This window comes from Scardinius erythrophthalmus, assembly GCF_964197995.2.
Source record: "Scardinius erythrophthalmus genome assembly, chromosome: 1".
Classification (NCBI taxonomy): Eukaryota; Metazoa; Chordata; class Actinopteri; order Cypriniformes; family Leuciscidae; genus Scardinius; species Scardinius erythrophthalmus.
Window position 1 is genome coordinate 49,820,405 of NC_138221.1, and position 25,459 is coordinate 49,845,863.

Below are 25,459 nucleotides of genomic sequence, written 5' to 3' on the forward strand. Positions count from 1 at the left end.
ATCAGAATCCACTCGACTTATAATAAACCAATCTGTCACATTATCACCACTACGCACAGATAACTGACTGATTATCTGACTACTAAAGTTTAAGCATGCCTAGGTGATGTATCACACACAAAAAGCAAAAATAACACATACAGACATGATAAGAAAATCAAAATGCTAAGGAAGTCAGTATTAGCAGAAACCCGAGTGAGGGTTTGTCACATCTGTGATTGAGCTCTTCCTGTCTGTGACTGAATTTTAGCTTTGACTTTTAATGTCCTTGCTAAAGTCTGTGTAAATGAGCAGCATGTGTACGTGGATGCGTGTGATTCTGCGGGCATTGTGTGTGCGTGTGTGTTTAAATGTGTGCTGTGGGCATTGCTGAAGCACTGATCCATGCAAAACCACACTGGCACAACACTGCCCTTTATGCCAACCCCAGGCCTATGGCTCTGGCTCTCTTTTGCTTTGATTACACTGAATAAAACATTAACACAAGAATCTAATCTAATCTAATCTAATCTAATCTAATCTAATCTAATCTAATCTAATCTAATCTATCTATCTATCTAATCCATCTATTATCTATCTATCTATCTATCTATCTATCTATCTATCTATCTATCTATCTATCTATCTATCTATCTATCTATCTAATCTATCTATCTATCTATCTATCTATCTATCTATCTATCTATCTATCTATCTAACTACTTAATCACCCAATTTTAATTAATCGTACCTAACATTAAAATATACTATTCCATTAGATTCTCTAAATTAATGCAGCTAAAGATATTAAGACGGTATGTTTTAAATATTTGTTTAATGGCGTCATTTTACTTAGTTGGAAGCCCAGATACTGCTACTGATGTCTCTGTTAAATAATGTAATCAAATAAACATCTTCACCCTTTATTCAAATATTTGTTAAAGATTTTTTAAGAATATTATGTGCTTGAAGACAATTGTTTTATTTGTGATAATGCAATGAAACCAAATTGTGCGGACAATTTTTGGCCAAGCTGCCATACAAAGAAATTATGCATGCAAAAACAACAGAAACCCAATGAAATATCAATAACTAATTATGTTGTAGTTATTTTGTGCTTTTTCTTGTGAGCTTTTTGTTTTTCTATAAAAAAAATTGCCTAGTAGAAAAAAACTGTAGCTTTAGTGCACATGTGCTTGTTTTGCCAAATTATTTTTTCAGATAAATAGCCTAAAGGGATAGTTCAAGCAAGACTTTCGTTCATCTTTAGAACACAAATGAAGATGTTGTTGATGAAATCTGAGAGATTTCAGTCCCTCTGTTGGGAGCTATAGTAGGCTATAGCATAGGCCTGACACTTCGATGCTTCAAAAAGTTCACAAAGAGATCGTAAAACTAATCTATATGAATGAAGTGGTGTACTCCAAATTTTCTGAAGAGACACGATTGCTTTATATGATGAACAGATTGAATTTAGGCTTTTATTCACATAAACACTAATCAACTCACACAGGCTATCAGTTGTGGTAAACGGAAGCTCAAGCACATTCGCTTGACGTGTGAGAACAAATGAGGTGCATGTGTGTTACACAGTTTTTAAATGTGAATAAATGGGATCTGTTCATCATAAAGCAATCGAGTCTCTTCAGACAAGAGGACTAATCCTAAAATGTTCTACATATTTTGACGGTTTAATCGAACAAATACTTTTTTTTTTGAATATTTACACGTCAGCACAAGGCCTACACCTTTTATGCTGCAATTGTCTATCACATTAATGATGGTTGTCAGCCTAAGGACAACAAGGTTTATATATATATATATAGAGAGAGAGAGAGAGAGAGAGAGAAAAAGAGAGAGAGAGAGAGAGAGAGAGAGAGAGAGAGAGAGAGAGAGAGAGAGAGAGAGAGAGAGAGAGAGAGAGAGAGAATAAAAAACGAACTGAGCAAAACTGACCTCTAAAATATCCAGGTAGTTTTGAACCCATGTGCAGACTATAAGGTGGCTAGTGACTTTTACAATGACGTCACTGTCTATAGGTTTGACTCACAGTCGCGTAGAACAAATCCAGGAGTGTTCAAGGAAGGCAAATCACAGAGGCATACAGTAACCTATTAACTAAAGGGAAACTCACAATTAACAGAAAGCAAGCAAAACTGCGTGGCGCCATCTAGTGGCTGACACAAAATACGTTTGAAAAACTATCAATCTGAGATACTCAGCATCGTGAAATAATAGCTTATCTTTAACTTTTGCTTTTGTTGTCTTCTCACGCTAATCTATGACTGTAGTCTTTCCTCACACACAGGTTCATAACAGTAAGTATCCACTTGTAAGGACGAAACACATCAAATACAGAGCATAATTGTTTTATTTATTTTAAAAATGTATTACAGATGCGATGTTATGTAGAAACTTAAAAAGGAAAGAATATTAAAGACATATATTTCATAATTCATAAGACATATATATATATTTTTTTTTGAGAAACAGTTTTAAGTACTATAAACAAACCTAAACTCAGTCTATAAATGAAGGCTCAAAGTGTGTTCACATTTCTCCTCATTTGTAAGTCACTTAGTTTAAAAGCATCTGTTAAATGAATATATGTAGATGTTCCAGCAATCTGAAAGTGACGGTCTGAGCAGACTACTGTACAGTGCAATGAGGGTCATTAAGAGCTTGGAGTGCATTTATAGACATATTGCACAGTCATGTAAACAATAACTAATAATCATAGAGCAGCACAGTCCTGATCCCTGAGAGGGACAACAGATAAATCAATGAAAATATGTTAAAGATGAATTTACTGTCAAAACATTTAACACACACACACACACACACACACACACACACACACACACACACACACACACACACACACACACACACACACACACACACACACACACACGCACACGCACACACGCACACACCTTTCTCAGACAAAAGCAAATAAAACAAAACCCATAAATGACAAAAACTACTAAGTAAATGGTAGAATTTGAAGTACAAACATTTAAAGTTTACAAACGGCTATATAGTTTTGAACAGAGGTTCCCAACTGTATTTTGACTATCGCAATCAACCACAAAAGCTTCTGTGGCCCCCAACATCCATGAATAACCAGATGTAATCAGAATGGATAATTTCATTTTTAAATTAAGCTGATAAATAGTTTCATTTAAATAATTTTTAGGATAAACAGCAATCTATAGTTTCCCAGATTTACCAGGGTTACAGGGTTCTGACTGAGTTCAGTTGTGTCAGTCGTCTAAGTCCAGGTCAGGGAAACTGCTGCTCATGAAGTCAATGAAGTCAAACTCTGTCACCTGGAACTCAACATTCTTCCAGTACTTGCAAGTGACTTTGCCTCGAGGAGTATTCAAGAAAAAGTTGTTTATTTTCAAACAGGGGAGTATTGCCACCTTCTTGAATTTAATCTCCAATCCCCAGTCCTGAGAGAGAGAGAGAGAAAGAAAGAGAAAGAGAGATAAAGAAAAGTAGGTCACTCACTATTCTGAAGGAGTTCTTCCTATGTTTATTTGGATAATACAATGTGATCTATTCTTCTTTTTTTCTTTAACCTTTCCACAGTTACTGCAGTTGATAACCCGTCCAGGCTCCCAATCTTCAAAAGTCCTCTCCAGAAACACTTGCCCACCAGTTCTATAATGCCTCCTAAGAAATAGACAAACACAAACATGTTCGTTTATAATCATAGTAGGAATAATGTAATCCTGAAAAATTGTATTACGGTTTCCACAAAAATATTAAAGCGGCACAACTGTTCTGAACATTGATGATAATAATAAATGTTTCTTGAGCACCAAATCATCATATTAGAATGATTTCTGAAGGATCATGTGACACTGAAGACTGGAGTAATGATGCTGAAAATTCAGCTTTGATCACAGGAATAAATTATATTTTAGAATATATTCAAATACAAAAGTTACCTTAAAATTGTAATTCATATTTTACAATATTACTATTTACTGTATACTGTATTACTGATCAAGCGAATGCCGCTTTGGTGAGCATATGAGACTTCTTTGCAAGACTGTGTACGGTATGTCATTAAAATATCCATCACTGTTCTACATTTTCCAGAATGATTTGGTCTGATATTGACTGTGATGTACTGAGGACTAACTCACTTAAACTCAGGGTTGATATTGACATGGTGTGAATTCTCTATCGTTCTCATATCTTCTCCACTGCAGACCTGAATGAAACATCCTCTGCACTGAAGCTGAACCTGAGAAGGACTGTAGCGCTGCTTCCTCTCATCCCTTTTCCTCTCGGCTTGGATCCGAATCAGAACAGATATTTGTTGGAGCTCAGATATCTGACAAGCAGAAAGAGAAATGTTTTTTAGGCAATGAAATTGGAATACTTCGAGTTTTTCTATTATATGAAATGCAAAGCCAGGTTTAAATTGCAAACCTTGAGTCTGAACTCCCTGGGACTCATTCTCTGTACTTGGTCAATAGCTTTTGAGGTCAGACCTTCTAGATACTCATTGATCAATTCCCTGCGCAGTTCACGCCCACCTTCTTCAGCCACCACTGAGTAGACGCTGTTCTTAGCTCGAGCCCGCCCACTGGCCTGCTGCTGAGCGATCTCATTGGTCAACAGCCCGTAACGTACAACTAAGTTGCATTCTGGAATGTCAAGTCCTTCCTCAGCCACACTGGTAGAGATGAGGAGGTTGTGGATTCCTCGTCTAAAAGATGTGATGATCCTCTTCTGTTCACACTAAGAACAAATACAAAAAACAGACACATAATGTATACCAAGAAGAGAAAGTTATTAGCAGATTCAGAATTAGTCTGTATTCCCTTCTTACTAGATGTTTCTAAACTAAACACGACCAACAAATGCTTTTAGAAGATCTAGGGAAACCATTTGAGATGTTTTCTTGCTGTACCTGGTTCATGTGGTTGGCACCAGTACCCGTTCCAGTGAGAATGCCAGCAGTGATATTGACCTTCAGCAGCTCATGGTTGGAGTTCACCCAGTCATACAGACAATGTGTGCCCCTGCGCGTCTTCGAGAAGATTATACCGCGAGACTTTTTCTCTCTAAACTCATCCAGCAGCGTGTGTTGCAACTTGGCCAGTTTGGGGTTTTCATAGCGGGCATCCGAGGCCAGTTGTTTTAGCTCCACACGGTTCTCTGAGTAGTAAGAGCAGAAAAATCAGCTTCGTCATCAATAGTGCGACTCGTTGAGATTTTATCAGCTGATTGTTAGTAATGCAAATTTTGGAGTTAACACAGACAAATGAATAATGCAAATAAAGCATAGTCATGTGGAGCTTTTTTGCACCAATAATAACATTCTGGCCAATGATTATATCCATGTTATGACAGATTACCCATATAATATATTAAAATTTGATGCTATTGTATCTAAATAAGCTAAAAATGAAACTAAAAACAATGGTTTTAAATGCTACTTGTGAATTTGGACATCACAACATTATAACGTACAATAGAAAAATAGTTATCCACTTGCTAAAGATTACATTTAATAGTGTTAAATGATTAGTATTTTTTTAAGAATAACTTTAAGTCAGTGTTAGATGACAGAAAGGTAATCAAAATGTAAAAATAGGGGAAATGAGTAAGAACAAGTAAATATACAATACCAGCAGATATATATCCAATACTGACTTGTGCGATACAAAAAGTATAACACTAGCCCATAACCGATATGGTGCAGATATATTTTTGTCCTTTTTGAAATTTAACAGTCCCACAATTAAATACTTTCATTGTATGAAAAAATATTTTTGGATTTCACAGAAGGGAAAATACAAGTTATACAGTTGAATAAAGTAAATGATGATGAACTGCCCCTTTAAGAGCATCACAATAATCTACACATAGTAAAAATCCACACCATCAAAAAGTCCCTGGAGAAAGAAGTCTGTCACATCCAGCAATTTGTTTGTCCTTGAATTGTAGAACTCGTCCAGAACATTGAACGCGTCCACCATGCGAACGGTGTCGTTAATGAGAAGAGCATCGTTGTATTCCCGCAGATGCAGGGCACACTGAGCGATCAGTCTGTTCTCTTCTTTTACACCTGGTCCAAAAACACACCATCAAATCAAGTCACTTTTTTATGTAGGGGATTTGGAATGAACAACTCAAAAGTTGTAGTTGCAATGACATCTAACCTTCTTTCTCTAGTTGCACCACATCAGCTTCATATTCCTGTGTGCCCATATCCCGCAGGCCACAGGTCACCGTTGATGGCATGAACTCGTGAATCATTGACATCATTAACTTCAAGTGGTCGCCAAATGGATCCTGTTGACACAAACAAACATACACAGATTTTGGTCATTGAACATTCAAGCAGTTGTGCAGTAGAGAATGGCATTATGACTGAGGTGCAGTCTGGAAGCGAACGGAGAACAGTACCTGAGCTCTTTTTTCGACAATGTCATATTGCTTTTCGGGTCTAGGGACGACTTTCTTGAGCTCTGGTGTATAATTCTTGGTGGACACAATTACTGAATCCAGATTGGCACAGATCTGAAAATGAGATAGAAAGAGTAAGAATTATTTTATTCATTTGGTAACACTTTATAATAAGGTCACATTTGTTAATATTAGTTAATGCATTAAATAACATGAACAATGAGCAATATATACTTTTACAAAAAATGTTTAACCTTTGTTAATGTTAGTTTATAAAAATTTAATAATGTTAACAGATTCAAATATTTATGTTAAAATATATTAGTAAATGTTGAGATTATCATTATTAAAGATGAATAAATGCTGTAGAAGAACAATTGAAACCTTATTGTAAAGTGATACCATTAATTCATAAAGCAAATTAACGTGTATTAACGTGCACTAGGGCTGTGCCACCATATAATCGAATATTTACAAAATATTTGCAAAAAGCCATTTCAGAGCAAATACACAATTATCCATGTTGAAGATTGTCATAGATATAGCCATTTTAGCTGTATCTTTTGAGCTGTATCGTTCGTGCACACACACACACACACACACCTGCAAGACATGTTCCACAGCTTTATCCAGTGACTTATTTCCTCCTGTACCAGGTGATGCTGTGAGGCCCAAAACCTGGGGCAGCTTCCCTTCTTTTCTCACTTTCTTCTCCACATAGCGGCCCATAATCTTGTTATAGACACTTTCCTTTTGCGTGTGGTGACATTCATCTATGATCAGCAGGGTGAAGTCTAAATAGAGACAATTTATTTAGAGACTATTTATTTTTGTAAGTAACAGAAAGAAAAGGAGACAAAACATTTACAGTTGTAATCGAAATTATTCAACTCCCATTGCAAATCAGGTTTATTGCCAAAATTGACAGTTTTTCAGCTGTTTGCAATGAACAAATCAAACAAAAGTAACTGAAATAGCTCAAAACAACAAATGTGTCGAGTGGTTTCCCCAAATTCAACTTTTAATGACTTCCGCAGTCTCAAAATTATTCACCCTCCTGAATAGAATCCCTCACAACGGCAAAAATCTGCAAAACAGGGGTTGTCTCAAGCACACCTGATGCTACTAATCAAGAATCAAGGGCCTTATTAGTTGCACTAGGTGTGTTTGAGCTAGAACACATGAAATATCTGGCTAGGTTTGTTGAGTGTCACGTTTGACTGCATGTTAGAAATATGGCTCAGTCAAAACAATGAAAACTACAAAGGTTTTTTTGATGCAGTCAAGACCAGATCTGTACAATGGGGGTGCTGTAGAGCTAGGGTAATGTTCTATTGGACACATGATATCCATGTAAAGAGCCTCTTTTACATTTATGTGCTAAAAATAGCACATAAATCATGTTGTGGTGTATCTTACAAAATCATCTGTTACCTGTGAGATCCACACGTTTTTCCTCCTCCGTGCTGTTCAGGGCGTTCTCCAAGATCTGAGCCGTGCAGATGATCAGGTCTGAGTCCTTGACCAGTAACCCAAATAATTCCTTGTCATCGCTGTCCCCACTGATGGGCTTTATCCTGTATCCTGTATCCTGCTTCCCAAGAAAAGGGCTGAATTCTTTTTCAAAGTGCTGGTCTACCAGGTGCACCTGAGAACAATGAAAATATAAACTCAGCATGCAAATCTAAAGAAAAAGATTCAAACAATATTATGCACAGACCCAGTGTAATTGAGCAGTGATCTGGCTTCACCTTGTTGACGAGCACTGCCACTTTGGCATTGGGTGTAGTCTCCAGGTGTCTCTTGGCAACATAAACTGCAGCCCGGGTTTTTCCTCCACCTGTGGGCAGCCAGATGATGCTGTTCTCCCCCCTTAGAGCCTTCTGCACCACTTCCTCCTGGTATGATCTAAGAGTGATCTCCATCTACATTCACACAGTCACCAAGACACAGTGGAAGCCATTTACTTCTGTTTTGTACACTTTTCTATAAAGAACCCTAGGGTTCTCGACTCAATTCAGTAAAGAACTCTGTTTACGAGCTGTTCAATTCATAAAATTTTGTTACACAATAACTGACACAGTTCCTGCTGATTCGAGGCACAAAAATGCATCTAGTCACGTGCGGTAAAGTTTACCAAGTAAGAATTTCCCTGTTACTTTCTGGTAAAAAATATATATATCTGGATTGCAGTTATTATGGTAAATTTGTAAAAAAGTGCAAAAAAAAAAAGTTTTAGACCTTTTGGCAACTTTCATAACTTTATTAAAAACATTTAAAGGTGAAATGTTACTAGTAGCTTTACCTGTAAAGTTTTTGTGCTCTGTTAACTACTTGTGGTCTAATCATAAAGCTAATAATGAATATTCCATGTTAAAAACATCAAAGCTAATTCTGCTTATGGTTTTGTACGAGACTACAAATTAGATCAAAGAAATTTCTGAACTTGTCAGTAGATTCACTCACCGGTGCTGATATCACTGTGGTGGCGAGAGGTCTGTGCTACTTTGGAGAGGGTGAACCTTCTTTGCTCTTTAAAACGTCCCTTTACGAGCCTGCTGAGCAGAAAAACGAAACCAAAAACAGAGAAAGGGCCCAGGAGGAGGAGACCAATGACATACAACAAAAGAGGGGATACATGCAATGACAGCAGGTGTCTGTAGGCTGAGAAATGAAGTATAAGAAATTAAATAAACTTTTTAATTAGCAATAGGGTGCTTTTGTTCTCTTGGACACCAGTAATGTGGACATCTAAAACAGAATTTGATTTGTAAATGTGAAGAGAAACACAGGCAGACGCTGCACTGAGAAAGTAATGGAGAGACCTTGATGGGGCCCCATTTTGCAGTCGGTGATGTTAGGAAAAGAAAACCGAAGAAACTGTCTTTGTCATTTGCCTCTTAGTCATGCTCAGATCCAAACAAACACATTATGGAAACTGAAACAATACTGTGTAGAGTTTCTAGAAACTCATTGGTACTAAATACTGTATTGTAAAGGTTGAATCCCTTTCATTTATCTTTAAGCACATTCACCTAAAAATCTTATTTTTCAATCTAATTTTACATTTTTCCACTTTTTTTTTCAAATTAAGGTTAAAAACATTTAAAAGTAAATAAATATACATGGTTAAACTTAATAAAAATGTATCTAGTGATTGTATTGCAAAATACAATAATAAATTATATAATAATAAATTAATAATAATTATAATGTAATAAATTAATTAATGCATCATTACTTCAGTCTTCAGTGTCACATAATCCTTCAGAAATAATTCTAATGCTGATTTACTGCTCAAGAAACATTTCTGATTATTATCGATGTTGGAAACAGTTGCACTGCTAAATATTTTTGTGAAAACCATGATACATTTTCAAACAACACATATTATTCAAAAGAACAGTATTTATTTGATTTTTTTTTGTTAGTCTTTTGTAACATTATAAATGCATTTACCCTCCCTTTTGATAAATTTACTGTGTCCATCCTGAATAAAAAGGATATATTATTTCCAAAAATAAAAACCTCACTATATAAACTATATATAAAAGTTAACCACAGACTCTTTTCTGTTCAATTATGCGATTCTATAATCTCTATTTGCGTGAGTCAGAATTTGAAAAGCTTAAATAAGCATCCCTTCTCAGCAAGGCAAACTTAGATAATTTTTTGGGGTTTATTTTCAAAAAAACAGAATTATAGTACACAGAACCGTTGCAATTTACATGCATTATCCAAATGTAACCATATCCAAACGCTTTCTATCACACCCATCTGTCCTGTTCATGAAAGGGGTCATCAGTGACCCACAGTAAATCCAAAAATAAAGAACCCTGATAATACATCAACATTGCAGCAGTTTGTCAAAGTCATGATTCAAGTAAATGCCCATCAGAGAGAGAATGAAAAATAAACCAGCTGTCCTATCCCATGTGTGTGAGCGTTAAACTAGCAGAGAACATGCGGTGTCACAGAAATCACATACATATTTGGATATAGGTTTGTGCAGTAGTCCGTTCAGAGTATTTTAGGTAGCAGCAAAGTGTTTTGCAACTACAATTGAAATGGAAATAGTTGTTCATGGTCCCAAATGGGTGTAAATAGTAGGTTGCAAAAACTGTAAATGCTTACGCCTGGGGTCATGACACACTGAAAGCTTCCAAAGACAGCAAATATTGGTTTGTGAACAAAGATAAACACTTCACAACGGCACTGACGAAGCAAAGTGGACAGAAGTAATTTCATTTGATTATTGTTGCTTGAAGTGATCTGTCATGGAATGAGGCATCTTTTTTCCAATGAAAGCCATTGACGGAACTCAATAAAAAAAGTACGATTTCCCTCATATTGTCAGATTTATACTAAATAGGCACATCCTGTATATGACTGACCGGCTGTTTCAAACAGCTTTGGCCGAGAAGGGTGTGACACCGCAGTGACATCACTAGAGGCCGAATATTGTCCATATCTTTGGCTGCAGCATCTCAGGTCACAGGAGTTTCGAAGGATAAGACTCTAAGTTACACAACTGAATGTTTGTGTATGTAGAGCAACAACTTGCAGTGTGCATGAGTCATTCGTTTTACAGCGGAGGATGGGAAAGAAGAACTGAACTGCTAATGGTGATTTCTGTCTACGCCCACATCAAACACACTTTCAGTTTTCATTTTGCCTTAATGCACTGGCATGGCAAAGTCATACACATATAACCTTGAGTTTTATAACTATATTGTATAAGGGAAAAAAAGTAACAGAAAGCAGCAACTTTTGACAGGTTTGGATGTTGTTCATCCAAATGAAACGTGTGTGTGTGTGTAAGTGATCACACTCTCTATATTTTCTAACTGGTCCCTTGTCCTAGGCTAGATGCCCGTTACTTTTCAATGAGCCCGGCCTCTTTCAGTTTAAAGTAGAAAAACTTCTCCAGTGTGTTGGCACACTTGCAGTACTCGCTGTCTGGAGGGTTGTACTCTCTGCAGTTCGTGATCACTCGCTGCAGGTCGGCGATAAACAGCTTTTTAGTCACATAATACCGGTTCTTCAGACGCTCAGTCATGGTTTTCAAGTCTAAGTAGGAAGAGAGGTTTATTCAATTGGATGCAATTTGATGTTGTTAAAACTGTATAGATGTTAACTGATTAATATTGGCTGTCCGGCTAGTCTGACTTATTCAATAGCGGCTCTTCAGAATGGTTGACATCTCATTACTGTATATGCAGATCACATCAGTACCCACCAATGGGGAAGCGGATGACCTCGTAATAGTCAGGAGCTTCAGATTTCTTCACTGGCTCCATGAAAGGCCAGGAGTCTGGATGCGTCTGTTAACACACAAATGAGATGGCGAGAATATAACAGAATATTGTGTCGTTAATGTGTTTAGATGAATGTGCGTATGAGTGTGACAACAGGCCTCTTACTTTAATCTGTGCGAGAAGATTCTTTAACATGTTGTAAAGCAGATCTGGATCTTTCAGCTCTTTACTGCAGAGATAAAATAAGAGAGAACGATGGATACACGCAGGGAACAAAAATAAAAGTACTTGTAACATTCCATGCTTTTGACCAGAGTCTCAGTTACTCGCTGGTGGTTGGTAACTTTACTAGAAACTGTAACGAGACTGGCTCATCTCATATATAATACACAAGGTATATAATTTTACAAAAACATACTCTTATAAGTAAATAGGGAAAAATCTGTGTACACATACACTACCATTAAAAAGTTAGTTTTTGAAATGTTTTTGAAAGAAGTTTCTTATGCTTACCAAGGCTGCATTTATTTGTACAAAATACAGTAAATTTCAGTGATATTGTAAAATATTAAATAAGTGTTTTCTACTTGAATATATTTTATAATGTAATTTATTCCTGTGATGGCAAAGCAGAATTTCAGAATCATTACTCCAGTCTTCAGTGTCACATGATCATTCTAACATGATGATTTGGTGCTCAAGAAACATATATTATTATTATCAATGTTGAAAATAGTCGTGCTGCTTAATATTTTTGTGGAAACAGTGATACATTTTTTTTCAGGATTCTGAAAGTTCAAAAGAACAGCATTGATTTGAAATATAAATCTTTTGTAACATTATTAATGTCTTCTTTACTGTCACTTTTGATTAATGCATTCCAGCTGAATAAAAAAAAGTATGAATTCCTTTAATAAAATCTTACGGACCCCAAACGGAAGTGTACACGACATGATATCACTGTAAAATCATCAGTGAGATGTTTTAATACAGACACACAGATGGTCTCAGATTTCAGAATAAATATGCATAAATTATCCTCTGACCTTTTCTCCTTGGCACTAGGTTTCCAACCAGTCTCTCCTTAAGAAGACAAAAAGGAGGGAGAGAGTGTGTGTGAATGGAAGGATTTTGTGGGTGCATTGTAGCCACTACTGTGAGACGAGCACAAACTCACTGATGCCTGGTATACTCTCCACAGGAATCTGCCGCACACCCTCTTTAAAACAGGTGAGACCAGGATACACTTTCCTGATCTGATTCTGTTTCCTCTCGATCAGTTTCTTGATTATCTACAGCAGACGACAACAAACCCATATGACTGGAAGTCATTATACTGTAACAAAGACTGGCTGAAACTGACAAAAGGTTAATACGTCCAGCCAATTTCAGATATTTTGAGATGCCAAAAAAGTGGCAAAAATCCTCCTTCAAAAACCAAATACACAAATGTAATACTATAAGATTTCCAGGAACAGTGTAATTCCCCTCCAGCAGAAGGGGGAAGTGTGTGCACTCTCACCTCTTTCTGTCTCTTTATGATGTGTGAAAGTTCGGTGTAGGGTATTCTGGGATTGAGCTCGCACTCCATCAGCGTGGCTCCCTCGTAGTCTTTGATGTAACCAAGGTAGCGGCTCTTCTGTACTTTGATGTCTTTGGAGAAGCCCTACCGGAAAAAAGAGGGGTCAACAGACATAGTTGTGCAGTGGAAAAACAGGAAATTACAAGTGAGGCTGGTGCAGTCTGTACTGTCTGGAGCCGTACCTGTTTCTTGAAGTAGCCGATTGCGTATTCGTCAGCATAAGTGAGAAAGTACAGAATGCCGTGCTTGATGTGGTACTCCTTAAGATGATTCATCAGGTGTGTGCCGTAGCCCTAAACATGAACACAAAAAGATTATTAATAAATCAAGTGAAAGACATCAATTCAACTCATAGCAAAAAGGCTATTTATTTAGCTTACAACAAACAATAGGGATAGTTCCCCCAAAAATGAAAATTCTGTCATTATTACTCATCCTCAACGATTTTTGTTCATCTTCGGTACACAAATTAAGATATTTTAAATTAAATCTGAGAGCTTTCTGTCCCTCCATTGACAGCTACACTTCTGACACTTCAAAAGTTCATAAAGAGATCGTAAAATCGGAGCGAAAATAAAGTGATCGTGTCTCTTCAAAAAATTTGGACTGAACCGCTCGATTCATTTGGATTAGTTTTACTATCTCTTTATGAACTTTCTGAAGCTTCAAAGTGGTAGTTGTGTGACTGTCTATGGAGGGACAGAAATCTCTCAGATTTCATCAAAAACATCTTCATTTGTATTCCGAAGATGAACGAAGGTCTTACAGGTTTGAAACGACATGAGGTTAAGTAATAATTTTTGGGTGAACTATCCCTTTAATATATTAATTTCCATGATTAATGTGGACTGTTTTTTAACCGTTCATTAAAAAAATTATTAAAAACATATCCATTGACTCCATCTGAAACAGAATCAGTAAACTTATTGCAGTGCATTCTGGGATTGAAGTACACTTGCCATGGTGCCTTATATTTTGCATAAAGTATCTTATGATAAACTGCTCACTGCGGTTTACATTTACATTTAAGCTTTTAGCAGACACTTTTATCCAAAGCAACTTAGAAAAGACGAACAAAAGCAATTTGTCAAAGAGCCAACAATATTCATAAAATACAATGCTGGGTTTATGTAACTAGAATAAGTAGAACAAGTACATTTCCAAATGTTGGAATTCTATTGCTTCAGAAATAAGAATTCTTCAGATAAAACTAATAAAGGATCCTGGTCTTTTTCTTTTGGGCCTTCCTTCCAAAACACAAGCAGTGACACTGACACTGGAAATCAGGTTATGAATTGTTGTATAAATTGCTGCTTGTGGCAAGGAAATGCATCCTTATTAGTTGGATAAAAAAAGAGCCTCCCCTCTCTGTGACTCATAAAGAAGTTTTTGCTGTGTCCCCTAATGAGAGAATGGCTGCTGTGCTTAGGGGTAGAGTTCAGAACTTCCAAAACCTATGGTCTACGCTTATAGAGCACTTTTTGTGCATTGGTTAGGGCTCCCTGGGGTGTTTGATCCCTCCTTCTGGAGGAGAGCCTATGGGACAACCTATAGAGAACAGACATTGTTCCCTTGTGTTTTATTGTTCAAAGTGAAATGTATCAGTATCCATAATGTGTTTGTCAGTGGAGATGAATATGAATATTTCATGTGCTTTTCTGTAGGTGTGTGACTTATGCAGTCACTTATACCAGCATTTTGGCCTTCCAGCAGCCATGTCACCCTGTAGCCCAAGACTGGTTGCCCACTGAAGCTAAGCAGGGCTGAGCCTGGTTAGTACCTGGATGGGAGACCTCCTGGGAAAAACCAGGTTGATGCTGGAAGAGGTGTTAGTGAGGCCAGCAGGGGTGCTCACCCTGTGGTCTGTGTGGGTCCTAACGCCCCAGTGTAGTGACGGGGACACTATACTGTCAAAGAGCACCGTCCTTCGGATGAGACGTAAAACCGAGGTCCTGACTCTCTGTGGTCATTAAAAATCCCATGGCATTTCTCGTAAAGAGTAGGGGTGTAACCCCGGTGTCCTGGCCACATTCCACCCATTGGCCCTTACCAATCATGGCCTCCTAATAATCCTCTTACATTGAATTGGCTCTATCACTCTCTCTCCTCTCTACACCTATAGCTGGTGAGCGCACTGGTGCCGTTGTACTGTGGCTGCCGTCGCATCATCCAAGTGGAGGCTGCACACTGGTGGTGGTTGAGGAGAGATCTCCTGATATGATTGTAAAGCTTTTTGGGTGTACAGTAGTACATATGAAAGTGCTATATAAATCCCTGATTCTATTCTATTTTGTTAATGGTATTATCATTATTTTTGTTATTGTCTTTTTTTACCTTTTTTTCCTTTTAATAGCTTTATATATATATATATATATATATATATATATATATATATATATATATATATATATATATATATATACACCCTTTTAAACCATTATTATTATTATTGATACATTATAATAATATTACATTATCCTTAACTTAGAGTCACTACGTCTCTTTGTAGAGGAGAGGACAACTTAGGCTGCGTTTACACTTGGCATTAACATGCGATCACTGTGATCCAATCAAGCAGATCAGATCATAAGCCAATCAGGACACTGTGCGTTTACACCTGTCCACATCAAGTGGGTTCTGTATCTGGATAACAGATTGGATCTCACATTCCCACAAAAAAAAAACAAAAAAAAAAAAGAGGGATGGCTCCGGTGCAAAGTCGACCCGAAGTGGTGGGTTTTCTTTTAAAAACAGTTTTCAGTCGGGGGACATTTTACAAATCTCACAAAATGAGGAGGATGTAGAGGCTGCAAGGGCTAATAATGTGGATAGATGCCGTAATGGAAAGGTACACAGAAACGTATGGGTCCAAGAACGTACTTTACAGAAAAAAAACGTCCTCCTGTGAATGTAGACACGATGGCTGGACTGCGTTTACATTACACTGAGATCCGATCAGAAGCGCGTTTAAACTTGTCTTTTCAATGTGTATGTGGACAACATTCGGATACAGGACGCATGTTAATGCCAAGTGAAAACACAAAGTTATATGAAGCAAAATCCATATAACAAGGTTCTTGAGGATTGTCTGATTAATGATTGCTTCTTTATTTTTCTCATTTTTATTTTTCTCCCTGTGCACTGTACTCGCACTATGGAAGCCCTGAACCGCAACGAAATGAATGTGAATATGAATGTGAAACAATGGCAAGCACACACACAAAGAACTTCTACGGAAGACTTTCTTGTAATTTTGACTTTATTCTCAAAATATTACGACTTTATTCTCGTAATGTTTCGACTTTAATCTCGAAATATTTCAACTTTGCATGCTTTGAAGATTTTTTAAAATAAGAGTATTGATAAATTAATTAACCAAGATTAATTTTGCGAGAACTGCATGTTCTTCAATAAAAAAAAAAATTGACGGAAAAAGTAATATTGATTTGAGGTGTTTTTCTTTAGCATTTTAATTTAGAGTTCAATTGAATATATATATATATATATATATATATATATATATATATATATATATATATATATATATATTTACAATAATTTATTAATTTAAATACTTAGAAGTCTTCCTGTCCCCCTGGTTGAGAGTCACTGGTTTAGAGTCACTGAGCCTCAATTGAGTGAGTCTCCGTACCTTGACCTGCTCGTTGGAGGTGACCGCACAGAAGACGATCTCTGTGAATCCCTGAGTGGGGAACATCCTGAAGCAGATCCCTCCAATCACACGGCCATCTTTAATCAGAGCCAAGGTCTTGTGCTTCCTGTGGTCAAACAGAGGGAGCAGGGTCAAAAGAGGCTGAGGAAGCTAGCGAGACACAAAACCTGACAACTAAAGCTAAAGCTAAAGATTGAGGTAAGTTAGTGGGCTCTTTGGGAAAAGGAAGGGGTCACAGCAAACTTACGGGTCAAACACAAGACGTGTGATGTACTCTTTGGGCATGCGGGGAAGTTGATGAGAGAAAACATTTTGCAGGCCCACGAGCCACATTAGAATCTTCTTATTGGACTTCTGAGAGAGAGAGTTACCAATCACATGGAACTCAATGATGCCTCTCCTCTCCTCCAGACGAGCCGTCTCATCACGGGCCGCGTTTGCAGACAACAGACTAGTCTGGGAAACCAGAAAACAGACTAGAAGATGAAATTTTACTATTCAACTGTAAATGCAAAACAGAAAATCCTCATGCAACATTATTAAGGCTACCATAAGGGTGTGATAAACTCTGACCTCTGGCCCCAGCATGGCAGCAGGGTCTGTGATGGTTTTCATGACTTCATTGACCAGTTCCATTGGGATGTCACCCATCACTCGGATCCGCTTGGCATCCTCCAGAGTCAGTGCCTCAGGAAGCTTACGTTTCTCTCCTGAGAGACAATGCATCACACACTGTTACGAGAGACTGACATGATCGTCGTCATCATTCTTAAATCAACCGCAGGTGTTCTCAACTCTGGCCCTTGAGATGCACTTTCCTGCAGAGTTTACCTCCAGCCTTGATTAGCTTGTTCATGTGTTTGATTAAAGCTGGAACTGAACTCTGCAGGAAAATGGAGTTGAAAACCCTGGTCTACTGCATATATGAGTGTATACTTAAAATTGTAATACCAATGAACAGAGTTCACAGCGCACAGTAAATAAATCTGCAACTTGATCTTCTTACCGGTTATTGGTTCAGAGGAAGCAATGTCCAAACCCGTAACACCCAGAGCAGAACCGCTGCTGCCCTTACTGAGAGGAGAGCCAGACACTGAGACTGGACTCAGTACTAAAACAGTAAGAGAAGGGGTTTGAAGCAACAAAGTCTAAGCCAAGTCTCTATGGTGGCTAATGCACCAGCAGAAGCATTACAGTTTTCTGTCTGCACAAATTGTTTTATAATTTTGTGCTGTGAGAATTGCTTTATGACACCATAACAACCTGTGCATTAATACAGAGTAGCATGCCAAATTTAATATAATAATACAAAACAGACCATTCAAAAGACGCTGAGCTGAGACACAAATATTGTCTGGATTTTTGGAGAATCAAACTACAAACTGTCAGACAATGGATGCCACATTAATCTGAGACAATGTTTTTTTTAACAAGAACATCTAAAAAGATAAAAAAAAATATATATATATATATATTAGCCTTTATTGACATAGAATGCATTATGGCGGCAGTCTACTTGAAGTTATTTTTATTTGTTTGTAAATTTTGATGTTTTTAGTCATTAGTTTAGTTCAATTAGCAAAGCATAGGTTGTTAAAGTTGGCTTAATTTGAAACTATAAGGGTGATGTAGCCTAATATTTGTGAATAAAAGCGCATTTCATGATTGTATTTTTAACATTAATTGAAATTTGAGAAAGCTGTTGTTACATAAATGCTCATCCCTAATAACCAAACACGCACCTGTTTGATGCCCCAGTTGTGTCCCCTCTGAGGCTGGCATGGTGAAGTCTGCCTCCCAAATGGGGGAGTTTTCTCCATAGATTTCTTCTTCCAACATGGAAAGAAACCTAACAAGCACACACACACTCATATAATCAAGTGGACTATGTGAGAGTGATGATTTTATAGCGTGTATTGATACGAAGGTCTTACTTGGGGAAGTGTGTGAGAATCAGAGTGCGTTTCTCTGGTGGGAGCTTGTCTTTCTCCACTCTGAACTTCTCCAGTAACTGTCTGCGGGTGACGGTGAAGATGGACTTCAGCAGACTGCGGCCGAACACCTGACAGGTCTCATACCGTGGCAAGCTGTCATTGCTCTGAGGAACGTGACAGTAACACAGCCACCTGAAACACACACACACACACACACACACACACACACACACACACACACACACACACAAAAACTAATTCGCAAGATTGTAATTGTATTGGTTTAAACACATTTGGTTAAATTTCATTATTACATTTTTATGTTTTGAAAGAAATCTCACCAAGGCTGCATTTTGTATGATCAAAAATACAGTAAAAACCGAGAGTTTAATTACAGAATTAATTTACAGTAAAACAGAGTATTTTAATGCATCCTTGCTAAATTAAAGTATTCATCTCTTAAATACAAAACATACTGACCCCAAACCTTTGAACGGTATATAATGATTTTTTACTATTTTATGTAATTTTTTTAATAAAAAAATTATGCTTTCAAATTATGCTAATTTTATTACAAAATAAATGTCATTTTGACATTTGATTGTGTGACAGAGCATGCCTTATTTCAAATGAGTGAATCGATCACATTTTTCTCTTTACTTTTCAACTATTAGCACCAGTTACAGCGTCTATGTGTATTAGTGATGTGTGACTTACGGTTATATCTGCAAACGCTGCGGATAATCTGCGGGTCAGGTGGGCCAAGTTACAAAAATAACATTACAATTAATTGTGGCTGGGTTGAGGGTGGATAAGAGATAAATCATTAATGCATTGATTTTAATGAAGACACTGAACACTCATTTCATGGTAAAACGCAATGAACGAGCGTCACTCTTTTTACTTTTGTTTTCAGCAACAATGTATAAAGCCTCTCACTTCAGGGAAAACCAACAAAGTTAACCATATGCCTAATGGCAGAGTTTTACTAAATAGTTAACCAGAAAAAATAAATAAAAATCATTTAAAAGCTTATTCCAGTGTAGTATGTTAACATATCACTTGAGAATTTGAATAATTGTAATGTGACGATCGGGTGCGGATATCTAAATCTGAGAAAATGATAGGTTTGGGTGGGTAGCGTGTGGATGATTTATTTTTTAGCAGCGGATTCGGGTGACATTAGAGCTGATCTGCTGATATAACCTAGAAATAAACACTCATTTGCACGTGTTAACTCACACACACACACACACACCTAGTATAATCAACTTTGTATGCGGCTGCATCCTCTTTCTGAGCCCTCTGACGGAACTGTGACGGAGTCTCCAGCTTCCAGTAGTTCAGACAGAGCAGAAACATCTTACTGAGCTCATACATGGTCTGCCTCTCCTTAGGCGCCAAATGACTGAACTTATACTGAACAAAGTTCAACACCCCCTGAGACAGAGAGAGAGATCTTGAGTGCAGAACTCTGCATAAAATGACAAACACAGTCTGCCCATCACTTCCTAAACACTTAAGGGCATTTTACATGGAATGTGACTGGCAGAAAGCTTTGCTTGTGACACACACTTTCTTATACACAACATACATACTTGTTCTATGTTGGGTTTTTCAAAGGGAGGGCTACCGAGAGAGCCTTCCACCACTGGCTTCCCCATCTGCAGTATACACTTCCTCAGCAGCTAAGAAGCAAACAGCCAACAAACAACACAGTCAAAAATGTGAAATATTCACCTGACAAATGAACACATTTTTTTAAAAGGCTTCTTAACATGTTAGTAACTCATCTGGAGCATGCCTGCACTTTAAACAATGAAGGAAGCAGATCTCAATTGCCCATTTACCTTGAACAAATAAAAGTAGACTTGCTTGGTGTCCGTGTCTTCTTCTTTATGAACAGACATGAAGAGATTCTCCACATCCACCACCATCCCTAACAACCGGTTAATCTCCTCCTCGGACACATTCTCCAGGTGAGACACATGTTCTGCTAAAGATCAACACATAAGAGAATGTGAACACTACCTGAAGCAATAACAATAAACATGTGTTATATACAATGAAAACTACACAGTTAACATATACTGGCCTGTATAACCACAAAGGCTGCTTATCTCTGGTTTGCATGACATACTTCATAAATCCATGTAGGCTGATACTTGCTACTGTACATTTCAGAGCCACTTTTTAATATTATTTTTGGGTTTTTGCGTATTTATTAAACAGACCTTGTGAATGTCCATGGATTACACCTTGCAGTGTTTGAAACTTTTAGATATCAGTCTATGTAAGCTATAGAATGCAGCAATCGGGTTGCAGAAATAAAAACTTATAAACAGATCTATTTTATTGTTAATCAATGGTATATTAGTTTCAGAATAATATATATACGGTGCTGGGTAGTAACTGATTACCTGTAATCTGGATTACGTAATCAGATTCCAAATATTAGGTACTTGTAATCAGATTATGATGCAATAGGATCCAGGCAGACAAGCAATGATTATGTCAAATATCAAATATGAATAAGGAATAACACATTTATTAAGTAAAAATGTAAAATTATAGAGACGAACAAATTGATCAAATAAATAATAGTTTAACAAAATCCAAAGTATTGTATCTAACAGATGACGATGGTAAAGATCAGAGTAAAGAGAAAGAAGAACAAAAGAAGTAAGAGCTTTGCAGAATTAAAGGAGAGGTAGATGAGACGAAGCAGAAGGAGACGCAGAAGTGAAGAGCAAAATAAGAGCAATGAATATATCTGGAGGAAACTTACACCCTCTTAAACTTATATTTTGGTCTAATATGAAAAGGTCAAACAGACTTATCAATTATGTCATTGTTGGTGTGACAGCTAGGTCAGAGTGACTGGTCAAATGTCAAAGACAGAAGTGTTTTGACACCTTTAAGACCATTAAGAAAATACTGCATCATCTCATGTCTGCAGAAATGGAAACAGACACATTTTGATACAAAGGTACATCACGTAATCAATTCTGATGGAAAATACACCCACTCAATCTTCCAGCACAGAACAGACACCAAAGATCTTACAACTGGAAATAATCAAACATAGAGCATGAAGCAGAATATACATAAATTATTAAAGAAATCCATAACATGTAAAAGAATAATAATAAATAAAAAAAAATTAATAATATAAATAGTATGAATAAATACATTATCAGAAACATCGACCATTTTGGATACACCAGATTATATTACATTTTAAAATACTCGTAATCGGACTACAGTTACTTTTTTAATGATTACATATATTATTCACACAATGGCAGTAAATCATTCAGAATTTGATTCGCCCTAGTTCTTATATGTTTAAAATTTTCCTCTCTATTCTTCCTATAAATTCAGAAATTCTTCTAGTTCAGTCACTAGTCAAGTGGCATTGATTACAAGGAAAACTGAGCAGTCACAAAACATTAGACCTCTGAATTTACAGAAATCATTCACTTTTCAGTGTTTTCTCAACATTGCGTATCGAATCAACTCCTGATGAACACTCAGAGTCATTTAACAATGTATTGCTATGTCTTTGGAAGGCCTCTGTCTTTTGAACACTTTTTTTATTTTAATGGAATACATTTCTCTCTCTTTGTATTTTTATATCAATATGGTACAATATTATCCAATACAAAATCAATGTAATAAAACGGTTAGGTCAAAAGTAATCTAAAAGTAATAAAACAAGTAATAAAAACTCAGTGAGTGTTTTAGCGCAATTTTCTCACGTCATGGGATCACAACACTAAGAGATAGTAAATCTTTTCCTGGATTTTTTTTGTGCGTTCCCGAGATTAGACCTTCCTTAACATAATGACGAAAACCCGAAGTCTCTAGGTGGTCTGGTTGAGGAGGAGATAGAAGTGCAAGATTGGTGCGCACAGACAGAACAGAAATCATGAGTTAACAATCGCAATTTTGTCCGGTGGAAAATTGCGCTAAAAAGTAGTCCGGTTACATTACTAAAATGGGTAATGTAATGGATAATGTTACTAACTACAATTTTTGTCATGTAATTTAGAAGTAATCTAACCAGCACTGCTGTGTATATACCAGGCCTATGTGTATACAGTATATACATTTTCTTTAAATCAAAGTTTTGTTATGCGATAAATTTCGCTTCTGTTTGGTTTGTTTCGGTCCATGGCTTATATATTAACTATTTAACTAAAACTTTTTAAGAAATCCCTTTTCAAAAAATGCTTACGGGAACCAAGGCCACTGAAAAAGCGGGCGGGCAATGTTGCACTCTATTGTGCAGCACAAGCCTATTTGGAGGATGGGTCTGATATTAGTGCGATGTAATAGAACCACGATAGAGGCACTAATCTTACCCAGAGAGTGACCACAGCTTCGGCAGGCCTCTGTCAGACTGGCTGCCTGCTGCTGGAGCTCCATACGAGCAGCTGTCGGTGGATTGGGGTTTTTCCACCCATTGCATTTACAAGCATCATTCGCCTGTGATTAGAGAACACAACTGTGATTTAAAAAACTGTCAATGAGGACAGAAAACACCAGGTTCAATTAGTTGTTGATAAGGTGAATATTGTCAAAACATTCATAATTGTAAGTCTGCAGTGGTAACACATAATAAACTAAGCACACCCATGTTATAAAAACATACATAATCAATGAATACATTCAATTAACCACCATATTTTGACAGCATTTCTGCACTAATTCTGCATAGGTAGGAGTTCACTGGAAATGTGACAGTCATTTTTCACACTTTAGTTCATATTAAGGAGGTTTTCAAAGTCTTGTGTTTCTTATTTTCTAGCCTTAAATCGTCTGTAGTCCTTTATAATTTGCAATCTTACCAGGGAACACATATGACTAGTTTGCAGACTGTTAGAGACGCATTGACACATGAAAGGCCCGGGCACTCGCTCTATTGTTATGAGCCAAGCTCTCGGTTACCTTGCAGGAGGAAAACACTCCGAGTTTCTCCAGCTTTTTAGCCCGCGGAAACGAGCGGACTTGGGCTTTCTTCTGGCTGGACCATTGCTGTTGACTCAGGCCTGGTCGGGCCGGGTCGCTGCTCCCGGCTCCGGGGTTTGGGTGGGACCCTGCCGGGCCGCTGGACTGAGCTTGCTGAAGCCGGGGCTGCGCGGAGGTCTTTGCCGCCGGGTCCGCCATATCAGCAGCCTCACTTCCCCTCCTAGGATCGCCGCGCACACTTCCACCCTGTGCCGTTTCAATAAAGTTTTGTGATAGTTTTCGATACACTGCCTGACCACTGCACTGCGCGTGCGCAACATGGGGGAATGCTGGGAGATGTAGTATTACAATCAGTACTACAGAATAAAACGATACGATGCTTTCCCACTGGGGGGCATTAAACACTTGAGCTAGTACTATATCACTTTAAAAGTGGAGAAAATAAGCGTATTTATTAAACGTTTAGGGCTGGCCAGTTGCTTAACATAGAGGCTTTAAGAACTAGTCTGAACAACACAGAAATTAGTTAGGGCTAATCAGTCTTAATTTTCAGATTTTCTAACTCTTTATGTAACTGACTAAAAAAATTATGACCCATCTTAAAGAAAAAAAAAATTAGATGACTAAACTGTAAGACTAGTCTAAGCAGTTTGTGCAACTGGCCACAGGTCTGGTTTCACAGACAGGCCTTTGTTCAGTTGTGGCATTTAAGTGGCTTTTATAAACGTGGCTTAGACAAAAAACATTATTGGTGTGCATCTTGAGACAAAACAATGGCACTGACATATTTTAAGACACGCCAGTGCAAGTTGCTTTCAGTTCAAACAGCTCAAACATGCACTTTAGTCTGAGACTGTCTTGAGCCCACTTGTCTGTTAAACCAGGGGATAGTTATATAAACTATTTTAATATTTTTCAAAACTAGTCAGCTTAATATATTAGCTGACTATTATTTTTTAGAAAAATAACAAAAGGTAAACAAATGTAAATTTGTGACTATTCCGGTTCAGTTATAATTTACTGCTCTAGGCCTTACAAACAAAAAATTGGTTATTTCATTCATTCAGATATCATTGATAAAAAGAAAACTCGTGTATTTTTAACTACCAGTCAGATTTAAGTCTCATTATGAGCCTTAAAGGTGCACAGTATTTTTTCCTCCTTTTTAAAAAGTTGCACACCCAAATAAATGCACTCAATTGGAAACTGATATATAAAATCAAACTACTCTGATGAGAAGAATAATTCAATCATATCTGCAATCTTATAAAAGCTGTTTAATTGTACATGGAGAGGGTCCTCTCATGTTAAGATCACATGACCAGTCAAATACTATTTGCCTATTCTCAGTAACCACCCTGTTATTAGACACTTTCATTCATGGATTAAATTAATCATGATTGATTGTGAATAGTGACTTTCTACAATAGCATCAGTGGCTCAAAACTACTGCAGTTGGTGTCAAGTTCAAAAAGACTGCCAGCACAACAAACAGAGTAAACCTCTACCCATGATGCTCCCTCCACAGCAGCAAAGAAAATGCTGTAATTTAGTAATGGTGAAAAATGAAGGACCAGTTCTGTTCCCAACCTTATTTGGGTGCAGGAATAAGAAAACACCTCAA

General features: G+C 37.2%; 2 protein-coding genes across 2 annotated transcripts; both read right to left on the reverse strand.

Moving 5' to 3' along the window:
* Positions 1-941: 941 nt before the first annotated feature.
* dhx58 (DEXH (Asp-Glu-X-His) box polypeptide 58) lies at positions 942-8,977 on the reverse strand. The gene is made up of 12 exons (XM_081384567.1): positions 8,881-8,977; positions 8,166-8,339; positions 7,849-8,062; positions 7,018-7,208; positions 6,415-6,528; positions 6,168-6,300; positions 5,888-6,073; positions 4,913-5,160; positions 4,429-4,740; positions 4,140-4,330; positions 3,567-3,660; positions 942-3,437 (listed from the first exon to the last, which is right to left on the reverse strand). Exons 2-12 carry the CDS (start codon positions 8,337-8,339, stop codon positions 3,246-3,248), a joined length of 2,049 nt encoding a protein of 682 aa, XP_081240693.1. The 5' UTR covers positions 8,881-8,977; the 3' UTR covers positions 942-3,245.
* An 832-nt stretch (positions 8,978-9,809) lies between these two features.
* kat2a (K(lysine) acetyltransferase 2A) lies at positions 9,810-24,131 on the reverse strand. The gene is made up of 18 exons (XM_081379056.1): positions 23,815-24,131; positions 23,229-23,352; positions 20,712-20,857; positions 20,460-20,549; positions 20,120-20,301; positions 18,862-19,053; positions 18,670-18,776; positions 17,934-18,038; positions 17,501-17,637; positions 17,175-17,383; positions 16,907-17,033; positions 13,437-13,547; positions 13,195-13,338; positions 12,850-12,964; positions 12,719-12,755; positions 11,838-11,901; positions 11,654-11,738; positions 9,810-11,484 (listed from the first exon to the last, which is right to left on the reverse strand). The coding sequence occupies exons 1-18, from the start codon at positions 24,031-24,033 to the stop codon at positions 11,291-11,293; spliced, it is 2,388 nt and encodes a 795-aa protein (XP_081235182.1). The 5' UTR covers positions 24,034-24,131; the 3' UTR covers positions 9,810-11,290.
* Between the last annotated feature and the right edge of the window lie 1,328 nt (positions 24,132-25,459).

Bases quoted from the DNA above. Each gene is read 5' to 3' on its own strand.
- kat2a (XM_081379056.1), bottom strand. From the start codon at position 24,033: ATGGCGGACCCGGCGGCAAAGACCTCCGCGCAGCCCCGGCTTCAGCAA. The intron at 20,550-20,711 runs GTAAATGGGCAA...TTTGCTTCTTAG, and splicing joins TCTACTTTTATTTGTTCAAG to CTGCTGAGGAAGTGTATACT. The intron at 12,965-13,194 runs GTGAGAGTGCAC...CGTCTGCTGTAG, and splicing joins TCATAAAGAGACAGAAAGAG to ATAATCAAGAAACTGATCGA.
- dhx58 (XM_081384567.1), bottom strand. From the start codon at position 8,339: ATGGAGATCACTCTTAGATCATACCAGGAGGAAGTGGTGCAGAAGGCT. The intron at 7,209-7,848 runs GTAACAGATGAT...GTCTCTATTTAG, and splicing joins AAAACGTGTGGATCTCACAG to ACTTCACCCTGCTGATCATA. The intron at 6,074-6,167 runs GTTAGATGTCAT...TTTTTGGACCAG, and splicing joins GGTGCAACTAGAGAAAGAAG to GTGTAAAAGAAGAGAACAGA.